The sequence below is a fragment of the Lagopus leucura genome, unplaced genomic scaffold, assembly GCF_019238085.1.
Source record: "Lagopus leucura isolate 7727_CA_CO unplaced genomic scaffold, USGS_WTPT01 Super-Scaffold_1, whole genome shotgun sequence".
NCBI classification, from domain to species: Eukaryota; Metazoa; Chordata; class Aves; order Galliformes; family Phasianidae; genus Lagopus; species Lagopus leucura.
The window spans coordinates 5,958,537-5,973,430 of NW_024962250.1; the positions used below are offsets into that span (position 1 = coordinate 5,958,537).

Sequence of the window (14,894 nt, forward strand, 5' to 3'; positions counted from 1 at the left end):
CCATAACGCAGCAGATTTGGCCGGAGCACGTGACCAGCGCGGCGGCCGCTGCCTTCCTGACCGCAGATTCGGCACGGGAGGGGCCGCGCAGCGGGGCGCCGAGGGCCGGAGTCGCGGCGGGAACGGGGTGGGGCGCGAGCCCCCTACGGCCGCTGCTGCTCTGCTGTGCGCCCCGCGTCCGGCGGCGGGAGAGCCGGATCCGCCGTGAGGAATCGGCCGCGCGTCGCTCTCTCGCTGAGAGAAAGATGGCGTCGGTGTGGGATGAGTCGGAGGTGCGGGCCGGGCAGGGCCGGGGGGAGCGGGGCCGGGCTGGGGGTCGGGGCTGACGGTGCCGTTGTGCCCCGCAGGATGGCGTTGGCGAGGAGGTGCTGAAGATGTCTACGGAGGAGATCGTGCAGCGCACCCGCCTGCTCGACAGCGAGATCAAGGTAGCGCGGCCGGCCCGGGGGGAGCAGGGGATAGCGCCTATCGAGGGGGGGGGGAGAGCCGGGGGCCGTTAGCGCATCGGGAGCCGAGACAGCGAACGGCGGGCCTGAGAGCTGAGGGGAAGTGTGGGAGAACGGTACGGCCCGGGGAAGCCGACGGACGGTTCTACGGAGCTTCGGCGCGGTCAGGCAACGCGGGTCGGCTGGGGCCTCAGGAGGGCCGTGCCGGGCTGCCGCCCCGCCTGGGCCTGAGTCTGTGCGATTGCAAGGATCTCTGTGGGCGGAGGTCGTGCCGCTTCTCGGGGAGGCCTGTAGCAGTGCGGGACCGTCCTCGTGAGGATACGAACAGCCTTACGTGCAGTCTGAACCTCTCTTGTTTAAGTCTTTGTTGCCTCTTATCTCTCTCTTTGGTTCTCGAGCCGAGCAAGCCCCATTCCTGCAGTTACCTCTCACAGCAGCTGTGCTCCTTCCAGGCCAGCCTGCTGGTCTTGGGCTGAATTCAGGCAGGGTTATCGGTGTGTTCTGTGTGGGGGGTCCAAATCTGGGTGCCATGTTCCAGATAGAATCTAACAGGTGCTGAGTAAAGAGGGATGATCACTTTCCTCCATTTGCTGGCTGCCCTCCTGCTGTTACATCATTAGGGTCCCTTTGAGTAGCAGCCCCTCCACCTCTGCGCACACAGACTGTTGCACTGTGTTGGTGTCATCTGCATATGTCCCCTCATCTTGGTCACTGAGGAAGTGGTTACATGGAACAAGGCCTAGACCTGACCCAAGATGGGCCCATTCCACCTGGAAGACAACTTTATCTTAGTCTTGTCCTGCCTCTTGAGGTTAGCAAGATAGAGATAAGTTATTTCATAAGCTGTGCAAGGCCGCTTCATCCTGCTGCTTAAAGCTCTACACGCGTTGATGACTTTGGAGCATACCCTTTTATGTGTTAAAAGGCAGCAAAAATAAATTTGTCTTATTTTTAAGTAGCAGAATAGAGTAAGCATAAGCAGCTTTTCCCATTTAATAGTAAGAGCATCATACTCAAAATAGCAGCAATATTTATGGGCACAATCCCTTTATGCAAGCTTGGAAACATTCAATGAATGTTCCTTGAATGTTTCCAAGAGTATGTAGAATAAAATTTCTAAATTTTTTGCATTTTTATATCACGGATTCTTTAACAATTATTGTAATACTTCTGTCCTGTGAATAATTATGTGCTAAGTACATTATTGTGCTTAACATCAAGAGTTTTAAACTTAGAGAAGAATGGATTTTCCATTACATAGAACCATGTAAGCTAGTTCAGGTGCAGTGAGTTCAGAGATCGTGTGGTTTTGCTGTCCATGGGGCTCAGACACAGAGCTGTCAGGCTGTGACAGCAGCTAGGAGCAGAAGTAGAAAGTGTGTGGTTGTCTCAGACAATGCCAAGAACCACCTGTGTCAGCTGTGGTAATTTGGGATATAAATGTGCTTGTTGGGTAGGGATTACAGAACTTTCTTATCTTCTATTTGATTTTCTTTCCAGTTAGTAGAAAAATTCACAGAAAAGTTTGTAAAATTACGTGATGATGAGATGTATGAAATTAAGTTATCTACCATGTGCCCAACATATTTTGGTTTGACTTTCTGTTTTTTTGGTGGGGTTTCTTTTTTTGTTATTTGTATGGGAACTGCTGAATCACAGCCTGAACCTCTGATTGATCACCTGAGGTGAGCTGTGAGTCAGCCCTGGGAGCACAGGTGAAGGCAATTCAACAATTCACCTGTGCTGCTGGAAGGAGTGGAGCCTGGCTGCACCTCTCCTAGACCCATTTAAGGGCTGACTACCAGTGGGAAGGGATCACTTCTGGAGATCTCTCCTCTGAGTTTTGTAGTGAGCCCAGGATAGGGGTAAGCGTTCTATCTATTTTCTTTTTGTTATTGTAATCTGCTTTGCCAAACTCTCTTGTTTATTTCATAATTATAACATCTTTATATTCATTGACTGTACATTATTAGAAAGGTTTTCTATCATATTGAGGTCCAGGTTAAGGTTACCTTGGGACAAAAAGGGCAGATCATAAATTGAAAAAAGGAGAGGTTCCTTGGGGCAGCGGGAACCTTCTTGTAAGGGCAGTCAGACAGTACAGTGGATTGTCCAGAGAAGCTCTCCTGCCCGTTGTGCAGTCCTGTCCTTAGGAGCTTTGAAGATTCAGTTGGGTAGAGTCCTGAGCAATACGGTGTGAACACAGCTGGCCCTGCTCTTAGAAGGTGGAGGTAGAGGTCCCCAGAGGTCTCTCTCAGCCTAAGTTGGCCTATGAGCCCAAGTTTTGCTTTGCTTTGCTTTGCTGTCCTACTGTTGGGAGATAAGTAATGGATGTTACTCTAGAGCTGGGTAATATGCTTTTTATGGAGAACAAGTGTTTTTCTCTATAGAAGCAAGTGGTAAGTTTGTTTCTTATGTGTAGGTCTTGATGTGAGTGGTATTGTAGATAAAGACAGCACCTGCATTTCTGTTTGTTCCACTGGAAGCAGTGGTGGTGCATCCCATTGCAAAGGTGCTGCTAGTCCCGCTGCTTCCCACTGATCTCAGTAGACACAAGCCCCAATTCTGCCATTCCCCATTCATGTTCTGTTTATTTTTATGTGTTGTTGTGGTACTTCCAGTTGCTGATCACTCCAGTGCGCAATTCCTTAAACTCAGCAACAAATAATTTCCAAGTGGATGCATATAGATGTGCACGTGTGTATGTTTATTTAGCTGAGTATCTATATATATGTATGTATGTGTATATCTAGGATGGTGCCATCAGGGTTTTGTTGGCTTTTTTTGTTGTTGTTGTTGTTTTTTTTTAAATCATAGGTTAGTTTATTCAGAACCAGGCCTACTGATAATAGATGGGGTCTACTTGAATCAAAGGGGAAAAAGGATCCTAGCCCAGCAGTTAGTGTGGCTCACTGAGAGGGCTTTAAACTAGGTTTGAAGGGGAAAGGGGATAAAATCAGGCTTGCTAGAGATGAACCTAGGGGCAGCATGCCAGGACTAGGGTGAGACTGACAGCCCAGCTGAAGTGCATCTACACCAGTGCACACGGCATGGATAACAAACAAATGAAGCTAGAAGCCACTGTGCAGCAGGAAAAGTATGACTTAGTCACCATCACTGAAACATGATGGGAACATTGTTGGGACTGGAGTGCTGCAGTGGAGGGTTGTAAGCTCTGTAGGAGGGATAGGCAAGGAAGGAGGTGCAGTGGATTGGATTTTTGTGTTCAGGAGTGTTTTGATGTTGTAGAACTTAATGCTGGGAATAATATCAAGTCCTTGTGTGTAAGGATTGGGGGAAGGGCAACAAGGCTGACATCCCAGTGAGCATCTGTTACAGAGACAGCTGGCAGACGCAATTGCTAGTGCTTGTTCTTGCAGAGGACTTCAACTTACTTAATATTTGCTGGAAATGTGGTACGGCCCAGTGGAAGCAGTTTAGGAGGATCGTGAACTGTGTAAAAAATACTTCCTGACACGGCTGGTAAGAAAGCCTATCAGGGAAGTGCCCTGTGAGACCTGCTGTTTACAAAGAAGGACGAGTGGGAGGTGTGATCAGAAGCTGCCCTAGGCATAATGAGCACAATATGATTGAGTTCTCTTCTTGGTGAGTCAAAAGGCGGGGGGGGGGTCACCAAAGCTGCTGCTTGGGGCTTCGGGAGGGCAGACTTTAAACTCTTCAGGATGCTGGTTGGGAGAATCCCTTGGGAGTTGGTCCTGAAGGGCAGAGATGTCCAGAAAGACTGGACATTCTTCAGGAAGGAAATCTTAAAGGCGCAGTAATGGGCCTGTCCCCCTGTGCCATAAGCTGAGCCAGCATAGAGGAAAATTGTCCTGGCTGAATGGGAAGCATTTGCTGAGAGTCTGGGAAAAAAAGACATCTTTGAAAGAAGGGTCAGGCATCTCAAGAAGAACACTATGTTGTTGCTAGGGTATGTGGAGTGAAAATCAGAAAAGCTGAAGCCCAGCAAGAGCTTAATCTGACCACCATTGTTAAAGACGATAAAAGAATGTTTCACGAGAAATATATTAACAGCAGGAGGAGGGCCAAGGAGAATTTTATGGGTGTTGTTTTTTTTTTTTGTTTTGTTTTTTTTTTTTTTTATGTGGTGGAGAATGTTGTTCCTGAGGATGAGAAAAAGGCTGAGATTCTCCATGCCTTCTTCACATCTGTCTTTAATAGTCAGGCCTGTTATCCTCAGGGTGCTCAGCCCCCTGATCTGGAAGACGGGAATGGGGAGCAGGATAAACTCCCCAGAATTCAGGAGGAAACAGCAACTTGCTGCTTCACCTGGACTGTCACAAGGCTGTGGGGCTGGAGGGGATGCACCCATGGGTGCAAAGGGAGCTAGCGTGACTACTCAGCTACCTTCCATTACTTATCAGCAGTCCAGGTCAAACAGGGAGGTCCCATACAGGTGGAGACCTACTAATGTCCATCTACAGGAAGGGTTGGAAGGAGGATCTAGGAACTGTAGACCTGTTGGCTTGACCTCAGTATTGGGAAAGCTCATGGAGCAGATCTTGAGTGTGGTCATGTGGTATGTGCAGGACAAGCAGGGGATCATTCCTAGCCAATAAGTGGTACTGCTTGACCAACGTGATCATCTTCTATGATCCACCTGGTGGGTGAGGGAAATGCTGAGCATGTAATCTACCTAGACTTCAGTAAAGCCTTTGACTGCTCCCACGGTGTTCTCCTGGAGGAGCTGGCAGCCCATGGCTTGGACAAACGTGCTTTTCACTGGATAAAAATCTGTGAGGATGGCTAGGTTCAGAGTGTGGTGGTGGTGAATGGAGTTAAATTCAACTGACAAGTGGTCACTAGTGGTGTTCCTCAGGGGTCAGTACCGGGGCTGGTCCTGTGCTGTATATTGTTGATACAGACAAGGGAATTGAGTGCACCCTCACTGAGCTGTTGTGTATGACACCAAACTGGGAGGAAGTGTTCATCTCTTGAGTGTGGGAAGGCCCTTCAGAGGGGTGTGGGCAGGCTGGATCAGTGGACTGAGACCAATTGTATGAGCTTTATCAAGACTAATTGCTGATTCCTGCTCTTTGGTCACAGCAACCCCATGCATCACCACAGGCTTGGGGCACAATGGCTGGCAAGCTGTGTGGCAAAAAAGGATCTGGGGGTTAGCTGACAGCTGGCTGAACAAGAGCCAGCAGTGTGCTCAAGTGGCCAAGAAGGCCAAAGGCATCCTGGCCTGTATCAGAAATAGTGTTGCCAGCAAGAGCAGGGAGGTGACTGTCTCTCTGTACTCAGCACTGGCATCCAAAGCATGTCCAGAGAAAGGCAGTGAAACTGGTGAAGGGTTAGAACATCTTATGAGGAGCAGCTAAGGGAACTGGGGCTCAGGGGAGACCTCATTGCTCTCTAAACTACCTGGAAGGAAGGAGGTTGTAGCAAGTCAGGGTTAGCTTCTTCCCAGGTAATGGTGATGAGAGGTAATGGCCTTAAATTGTGCCAGAGGAGGTTAAGGTTGAATATTAGGGAAAGTTTCTTAGAAACAGCGGTGGGGCAGTGGAACAGGCTGCCCAGGGAGGTGGTGGAGTCACCATCCATGGTGGCTTTCAAGAATGCGGATGTGACACTCAGGGATGTGTTTAGTGGACATGGTGGGAATGGGCTGATGGTTGGACTTGATGATCTTAGTGGTCTGTCTGTACTGTAATGTACTGTAATGATTCTGCAATGCTATGTATGTTTGTGTGTGTATATGTAGATCTATATGATGTACGTGTATTAAAAAAAACACAAGCATTTCCTTTATCTAGGCGACATTGCAACCCTGTGAGCTGATGTCTCAGTCAGGGTAAATGTATCCAGTGACACGGGGAAGAAATTAGTGGTAGATATTACTTAGGCTAATTTAGTGACTTTTTCTATTTTTATATTACTCTTTATTTCCATTGTCTCCCCAGCCTTACATTTTGAAAATCATTTTACTCCCAGAATAATATAAATTATATGTTGCCACACTGTTCTGATTTCTCCCCCTTTCTTCTGTGAACTGATTCCAGATCATGAAGAGCGAAGTGCTGAGAGTGACCCATGAGCTTCAGGCCATGAAAGATAAGATCAAAGAGAACAGTGAGAAGATCAAAGTGAACAAAACTCTGCCGTACCTTGTCTCAAATGTTATTGAGGTGAGTGCTTTTCTGGAGGAAGGAGAGAAACGTACACCATTTGTGTCAGGAGGGAGAAGGGACAGGGAGCCCATTGGTAATTGGAGACATGGTGTGTTGTCAGACTGTTTATGATCCTGAAGTCAAGACTTCCACATCTTTCTGATGGCTTTATTTGTGACCTGGAAGTGCTTATCACTTGCCCACTTCATGTCAGGGTCATTTCCTGGGGAGGTATTAGCTGGGTTTCTGTCCTTAACACAACTATTGGAGGTGACGTAGCCTCACTTAGTTAGACCTGAGTATGTGAAATATAGCAGAGTGGTTGAAAAGCAATGAGTCTGCTACTTGTACATCTGTACACTACTGCCAGCTTTGCAAGAAGACAAGTTCTGCAGTCAAAATAACAGTAACAAGGAGACTTTAATCAAAAAGATTTTTAAGAGTTACACAAGTAACTCTTGAAGAGAATGGACTGGAATTAATTAATTAACGAATTCTCAAGTGCTTTCTTCATAACTAATACACATTTAGGGAGCAGTCCCTGCAAGCTCAGGGACTTGCTAGCCATATTGCAACTTCTGTCCCTTAGCTGCGTTGGTATTTTAAGGTAAGAGGTGATTTGTGCCAGGGCTCAGGTTGGATATTAGGAAAAACTTTTAATCAGAAAGAGTGGTGAGGCACTTCAATGGGCTGCCCAGGGAGGTGGTAGAGTCACCGTCCATGGTGGTTTTCAAGAAGTGTGTTGTGTGAGAACTGCTGAATTACAGCCTGAACCTCTGATCGATCACCTGATGTGAGCAATGAGTCAGCCATGGGAGCACAGGTGAAGGCAATTCACCTGTGCTACTGGAAGGGCTGGAGCCTGGCTGCACCTCTCCCAGACCCATTTAAGAGCTGGCTACCAGTGAGGAAGGATCTCTTCTAGAGATCCACTCTGCTGGAGTTTCATAAGCGAGCCCAGGATACGAATAAGCGTCCTATCTATTCTCTTTTTGTTATTATAATCTGCTTTGCCTAACTCTGTTGTTTATTTCATAATTATAACATCTTAATATTCACTGATTATACATGTGTGGATCACAGAATTGTAGGGGTTGGAAGGGACCAGAGATCATCGAGTCCAACCCCCCTGCCAAAGCAGGTTCCCTACACAAGTAGGTGTCCAGGTGGGTCTTGAACATCTCCAGAGAAGGAGACTCCACAACCCCCCTGGGCAGCCTGTTCCAGAGCTCCATCACCCTCACAGTAAAGAGGTTCTTGGGTACATTTTTGTGGAACTTCCTATGCTGCAGTTTCCAGCTGTTTCCCCTTGTCCTGTCTCCACACACTGCTGAAAACAATCTGGCCTCACCACTCTGCCCCCCACATCTTAGATATTTATAGACCTGGATCACGTCCCCTCTCAGTCTTCTTTTCTCAAGGCTGAACAAACCCAGTTCACTCAGCCTTTCCTCATAGGAGAGATGCTCCAGGCCCTTCACGTGGCCCTCCGATGGACTCTTTCCAAGAGATCCCTGTCTTTTTTGTACTGGGGAGCCCAGAACCGGATGCAGTACTCCAGATGAGGCCTTACCAGGGCAGAGTAGAGGGGGAGGATCACCTCCCTCGACCTGCTGGCCACACTCTTTTTAATGCACTCCAGAATGCCATTGGCCTTTTTGGCTACGAGGGCATGCTGCTGGCTCCTGGCCAACCTGTCATCCACCAGGACACCCAGGTCCCTTTCTGCAGAGCTCCTCTCCAGTAGGTCGTCCTCCAATCTGTACCAGTGCATGCAATTATTCCTCCTTTTTTATGATCCTTTATCACCTTTGCCAGATTCAATTCCAGGGGGCCTTTAGCCTTCCTTATCATGTCCCTGCAGGCCCTGACAACATTTCTATATTCTTCCCAAGTGATCAGACCCTTTTTCCACATTTCATGGACCTTCTTCCCTTTGAGTTTGTGCATGAGCTCCTTGCTCATTCACATAGGTCTCCTGCCACTTTCTTGATTTCTTGCTCACAGGGACGCACTGATCCTGAGCTTGGAAGAAAAGCTGTTTAAATGCCGACCAGCTCTCACAGGCCCCCTTACCTTCTAACACCGTAGCCCATGGGATAGCTCCAAGTAGGTCTCGGAAGAGATCAAAGTTGGCTCTCCTAAAGTCCAGGGTAGCAATCCTACTTTTCAGTTTGCTTCTTCCACTCAAGATCTTGAACTCCACTGTCTCATGGTCACTACAACACAAGTTGCCCCCAACCTTTACTTCCTTGACAAGCCCTTCCTTATCAGTGAGAATAAGGTCCAGCAACACCCCTCCCCTCATTGTTTCCTCCACCATCTGCATCAGAAAGTTGTCTTCAACGCATTGCAGGAACTATCTGGACTGTGCGTGCCTGCCCATGTTTCTTATCCAGCAAATGTCTGGATAATTGAAGTCCCCTATAAGCACCAGTGCCTGGAATTGTGATACTACTTCCAGTTGCTTATGGAAGGCTTCATCAACCTCCTCTTACCTAGTTTAAACACCTTTCAATGACGCCTGCCAGTTTCTGGGCTAAGATCCTTTTACTCCTTGCAGACGGGTGAGTTCTGTCAGCAGCTGTCATGGCAGGTGCTGAGTAAATTGCCCCATGATCAAAAAAAAAACAAAATTCTTGTATTTGGACCAACCTCTGAGCCATTTATTTATGAGGAGGGTCTTTTTGATCCTCTCAGTATCCTTCCCTGCCACTGAAGGGATAGAATAGAAAACCACCTGCATAGCCACTCCATCAGGTACCCTCCCCAGTCCCTTGAGGTCATTTTTTATAGTCCTCAGGCTTCTCTCCACAGCATCATCGCTGCCAACCTGAACTACCAATAAGGGATAGTAATCAGATGGGTGAATAAGACCAGGAAAGCTTTCCAGAGATATCCCTGCCCTGTGCTCTAGGGAGGCGGCACACTTCCCTGTGGGTGGGTCAGGCCGACATATAGGGCCCTCCGTCCTGCTCAGAAGGCAGTCGCCTATGACAACCAACCTTATTTCCTTCCACATGGAGGCAGTCTTGAGGCATGGGGTCAACTGTTTCACCGGACACAACCTTGCAGGTGGACCTCCCACCACTCCCTCATCCACCCCACCCTCACTCACCTCACCCTCAAGTTCCAGAGCTTCAAACCTATTTTGCAAAGGCCTCAGGGGAGCTGAGCATGGTCAGGATGAGGGTTTCCTACATCTCCGAGCTGTTACCTGCTTCCACTCTTCCTCTTCTCTCAAACTGCCTCTCTCTGTTCAGCAGTGGCTGGGCAGGCAATCCACCACCGCCTGGTAGGTGTTGCTAAACTCCATGCAATTCCAGCCCAGCTAACAGCACCTCATTAACGCCCTCCCGTCTGCACCCTTACCTGGCACAGGGACACGAGAGATGCACACCATAGGGTGTATCTCAAGTGCAGAATTATTGCTGCGCAACAACTGCCTATATACTGTGACACGTGACCGCCCTGTGAACCTGTGATCTGTTGAGCACCACCCAGAACCACCCCCTGTAACTACCACCCACCACACCGAGTACTGCCCACAGTAGGTATCACCCCGGTGTCTCTCTTACAGTGAGTTACTCCACCAGTCTGTCTCCTGCTCACACTCGGATGGTTTGTAACCTCTCAACCTCCTCCTTGAGTTCCACCACTGTACTGAGCAGGTCGTCTGCCTGCTTGCACCTTGCACAGCTGGAGTCCTTGCCCCCCCATTCAGTGGCACCATCTGACTCAGGCACTTGCTGCACCCAGAGACTTGAACTGCCACATCCTTAGGCAGGGACTCAGTCTGAGTCGCCACCATCTTTCTCACTTGACTTCTCTGCCTAGTGAAGACCATGTTGGAGTATGTTGACCCAAAGGCAGCCAATAGGTGCCCACTAGTGAGCTGAGATACTGTGCCCTGCTCGCCTGCCCTGTGCTGAGACCCTGAGTCGCTGCACCCCCACAGGTTTTAAGGAGCTGCCACTGCTCCTAGCTCCGCCCCCTGGGTGTCAGAGGGTTGCTGCCATGTGGAAAGCAATGGCACCTGGCAGCTGCTCCCTGACAGAGCTAGCCTAGCCCTCAAGCAGCCAAACCAAATTTGCTGCCGCACTGCACTATGCCTCTCTGTGCCAAGTCCCACGCCAAAACAAAAGCATGTGATTAGTGGACGTGGTAGGGATGAACTGATGGTTGGACATGGTGATCTTGGTGTATTTTCCAGCCTTTACGATTCTGTGATTCTATTCACAGCATTTTCTTATACCTGCTTTGGTTGTTTTAAGAGTTCAGTTGAGATAGCTTTGCAAATGTCTTTAGAAAGTCCAGATATTACATGATGTCCTTTTTGTGAATCAATCTATTTATCTGATTTTTTTTAAATCGTAGCCAATTTTCAGTTTTAGAAAACAAGGATTGGTTGGTATTAGTGTTTTAAAACTTAATGTAAGATGCTGTAAGGAGGAAAGAAATCAGTGCCATTAGCTACTGCTTTGTTCTGGGCTGCATAGTGTCTTTTTCTATGCTGTTGTGTGTTGCTGCATGAGGAAAGGAAAAGGTAAATTTTTATAAGGTACTTAGTGCTTTCAAGATGGAAATGGAAATTTTTATTTTTTATACTCCGTGTTATTTGGAAGCTGCTAGTCTGGTTACATTATAGGGAAGATTTTCACTCTGGTTTTCAGCTATTGGATGTCGACCCCAACGACCAGGAGGAGGATGGAGCGAATATTGACCTGGATTCCCAGAGAAAGGGCAAGTGTGCTGTCATCAAGACCTCTACACGCCAGGTAAGAGCCATGTGTCCAGTTAGGTGTGAGGAGCAGCCAGAAGCTGGTTGGTCACCTGGCAAATAGGGATGTAAATAAAGCAGGGATGTTTAATGCCTTCTTTGCCTCTGTGTTTAACACTGATGATGGGGCCTCCAGAGCCCTGAGTGTGGGACAATGACTAAGGGGAACAGTCAGCTCCCAGCCAACTCTGAACTTGTTTGAGATTTGCTGCTCCAGCTGAATGAACATAAGTCTATGGGGCCCAGTGGGATTCATCCCAGGGTACTCCGAGAGCTAGCTGATGTCATCATGAGACCTTCATGAGTATTTTTTCAGTGATCCTGGGAATCTGCAGAGATCACATTTGGCTAGAAGCTGGCAAATATTATCCTAATTTTCAGGGAGGACAACAAAGAAGGGCTTGGTATTTATAGGCCTGTCACTGCCTGGTAAAATCATGGAAAAGATTATTCTGGAAATTACTGAGAAACACTTGAAAGACAATGCAGTCATTGGTTACAACCAGCACAGGTTCACAGATTCTTTGATTCCGTGAGTGCTGGAAAGGTCCTTGTCCTAGTACAGCTGGCTTTGCTCACTTTAATTCCTGTCCTGTAGACGTATTTCCTGCCTGTTATCGGGTTGGTTGACGCTGAGAAGTTGAAGCCTGGAGATCTAGTGGTGAGTAATGTTGTGACTGTTAGCTGTGATGTTGGCCAGAAAACTGCATGTGCATTTTCCTTTAGAAAGGATACAGTCTGCTCAGATCCTTCTGAGATCATTTTTGTACGAAAATTTTTATTTTTATTTATTTATTTATTTTTTTAAGAAACTATGGCTTCAATAATATTTGTAGTATAGAAAAGTAGTGTTGGAGAGCCTATTTATGCAGACATTTAAGTGCCCCAAATTTAGCTATCTACCTGGTGGTATATTGGGCACCTTCCTTCTAAAATGTGCCAGATCAGTTGTTGTGTTGTCCACCTTGCCAAGCTGTTGCAATCTGGTGAATGATAGTGTTAGAGCTGGTCATACCTGTATCCTAATGGCCTGGTGGATCACCTCTGATTGTGTGTGCTTTGATTGCTATCTGAAAGGCCTGTTAAAAGCAAAGAATTTGTGTTTGCAGGGTGTGAACAAGGACTCTTACTTGATCTTGGAGACTCTGCCAACTGAATATGATTCACGGGTGAAAGCCATGGAAGTGGATGAGAGACCCACAGAGCAGTACAGCGACATCGGGGGGCTTGATAAACAAATCCAAGAGGTGATACCAGTGTGAATGAGGACAGCAGGCTTTGAACTTCCTAAAACGGGCAGCCTGGATTTGTGAAGTTTGGTTTTGACTTAACAGTTTTCTCTTGCTGTAGCTTGTGGAGGCCATCGTCCTGCCCATGAATCATAAGGAGAAATTTGAAAACTTGGGTATACAGCCTCCTAAAGGAGTCCTTATGTATGGGCCTCCAGGAACAGGGAAGACGCTTCTAGCTCGAGCATGTGCTGCCCAGACCAAGGTAAAAGGAACCTTTGAATACTTATGCTGTGGTAGAATAGTATCTGAAGATGAGAGAGACAACATGTCCAAGGGGAAAGGGGATTTTACCTATAAGCTGGTGTTATGAGGGTTGGGATTTTTTTGTTTACTTGGTTGTTTTAATTAAGGCTTTTCTGTAGTGTTCAGGTCTGGCACTACTGAAAAAAAAAAACCAACAAAAAGTATAGACATAGGATTGTCTTTCACTTTCCAGGCTACATTCCTGAAACTTGCAGGGCCGCAACTTGTGCAGATGTTCATCGGTGATGGAGCCAAGCTGGTACGAGATGCTTTTGCTCTAGCCAAGGAAAAAGCTCCTTCCATCATCTTTATTGATGAACTGGATGCCATTGGCACTAAAAGGTGAGATACAGGCCCTGTTGCAGAGCTCTTAGGAGCTGCCTAGCTGTCCCCTCTGCCTTGAGTACATGAGGGAAGTCGAGCTTAATGCATGGCCTACATAGAAAGAGGGTAAATCACAGATACTGCACTCACCACAATCCTTGGGCTCGAAGTACGTGTGTTTGAGTGGAATGTGTGAGCCTGGAGATCCATCCAATTGTCTGATGTAACACAAAGCTGTTTACTGGTAAGTGCACCAGGCATAGGAGATGTTCACTCTCATTTACTGCTTAGGCCTGGACAACGTTAGCTCCATTCAGCTCTAAGGACATAACGAGACTTGAATGCTGCTGACTGTTCTAGTTGCAGTGTTCAAGGTACCAAGGAGGAATTTGGAAGAGCTTAACCAAGGAGTGTGAAATGCGGTCATTTTAGTTTTCTGTGTGATTAAAAACATAAGGGTGGGTGGTCAGGGTCCAGCTGATCATTTTGTTTTACCCTCATTTCCTCCTCAGGTTTGATAGTGAAAAGGCTGGTGATCGGGAAGTGCAGAGGACCATGCTGGAGCTGCTTAATCAACTTGATGGTTTCCAGCCCAATACACAAGTCAAGGTTGGGATCTAGCAGAGTGCTGCTGAGGGCCAGGGCATTTTAGTAGGGGATTAAAAGGGAAGAACCTTGGTGGATCCCTGGGGACGAGAGAGACCTGTCCTCCAGGTGCCTCAGACTGATAACAGTACTTGTATTTAGGTGATTGCTGCAACCAACCGCGTTGATATCTTGGACCCCGCTTTGCTCCGCTCTGGACGATTGGATCGCAAGATTGAGTTCCCAATGCCTAACGAGGAGGCCAGAGCCAGAATCATGCAGATCCATTCACGCAAAATGAATGTCAGGTATGCGACAGGTGGGACCTGGGGCTGTTTGTCACTAATGCCGATGGTATTTCAGAGCTGTGGAGTGGTGGGAGCTCTGTTGGGTTTAAGGAAGCTCTGTACCCTGCTTATGTTTGGCACATGTTCTCAGACTTCTTTCTCTCCCCACTCTGATTAGCCCTGATGTAAACTACGAGGAACTGGCTCGTTGCACAGATGATTTCAATGGTGCCCAGTGCAAAGCTGTATGCGTTGAAGCGGTAAGTAATCCTTTAGAGCAGCCAGCAGCAGCCACCTCCACCTAGGAGGGAGGTAAAGCTAGCATGGAGTTCATTACCATGAACTGATATGGCACTCACTTGCCCTTGCTAAAATGTGTCTTGTTGGGCAGGGGATGATTGCCCTCCGCCGTGGAGCAACAGAGCTCACCCATGAGGATTACATGGAAGGAATCTTAGAAGTTCAAGCAAAGAAAAAAGCCAACCTACAGTACTATGCCTGATCTCTGCCCAGGCAAGGCAGCTGCCATGGCAGAGGACAGGACTAGTCCGGACTGTACCACTTACTTTCTGTCTGGAAAAAATAAAGCATTTTTTTGCTCTAAAACGGTAATGTGTTGGGGCTGCTGCTCTCGTCCAGTGGTTCTACGTCTACAGCAGGGAAGGTAAGAACCTCCTGTCCTCAAAGCCCATCATGCTGCCCTTGGATTAAATCCTGCTCCGCTACTTCACGAGGACCACAAGGTAATAGTGTAATAAGTGTACTTTGAAGTCTGTGATCTGCAGCTCAAAGGATGCTAAAAG

General features: G+C 47.6%; 1 protein-coding gene across 1 annotated transcript; it reads left to right on the forward strand.

The window, feature by feature from the left end:
• The first annotated feature begins 161 nt into the window (after positions 1-161).
• On the forward strand, positions 162-14,697 carry PSMC3 (proteasome 26S subunit, ATPase 3). Its single transcript, XM_042863606.1, has 12 exons — positions 162-272; positions 348-428; positions 6,473-6,598; positions 11,254-11,358; positions 11,959-12,021; positions 12,470-12,607; positions 12,711-12,854; positions 13,089-13,237; positions 13,732-13,828; positions 13,967-14,112; positions 14,270-14,351; positions 14,483-14,697. Exons 1-12 carry the CDS (start codon positions 246-248, stop codon positions 14,591-14,593), a joined length of 1,269 nt encoding a protein of 422 aa, XP_042719540.1. The 5' UTR covers positions 162-245; the 3' UTR covers positions 14,594-14,697.
• The last annotated feature ends 197 nt before the right edge of the window (positions 14,698-14,894 follow it).

Bases quoted from the DNA above. Each gene is read 5' to 3' on its own strand.
- PSMC3 (XM_042863606.1), top strand. From the start codon at position 246: ATGGCGTCGGTGTGGGATGAGTCGGAG. The intron at 11,359-11,958 runs GTAAGAGCCATG...CCTGTCCTGTAG, and splicing joins TCAAGACCTCTACACGCCAG to ACGTATTTCCTGCCTGTTAT. The intron at 12,855-13,088 runs GTAAAAGGAACC...TTCACTTTCCAG, and splicing joins CATGTGCTGCCCAGACCAAG to GCTACATTCCTGAAACTTGC.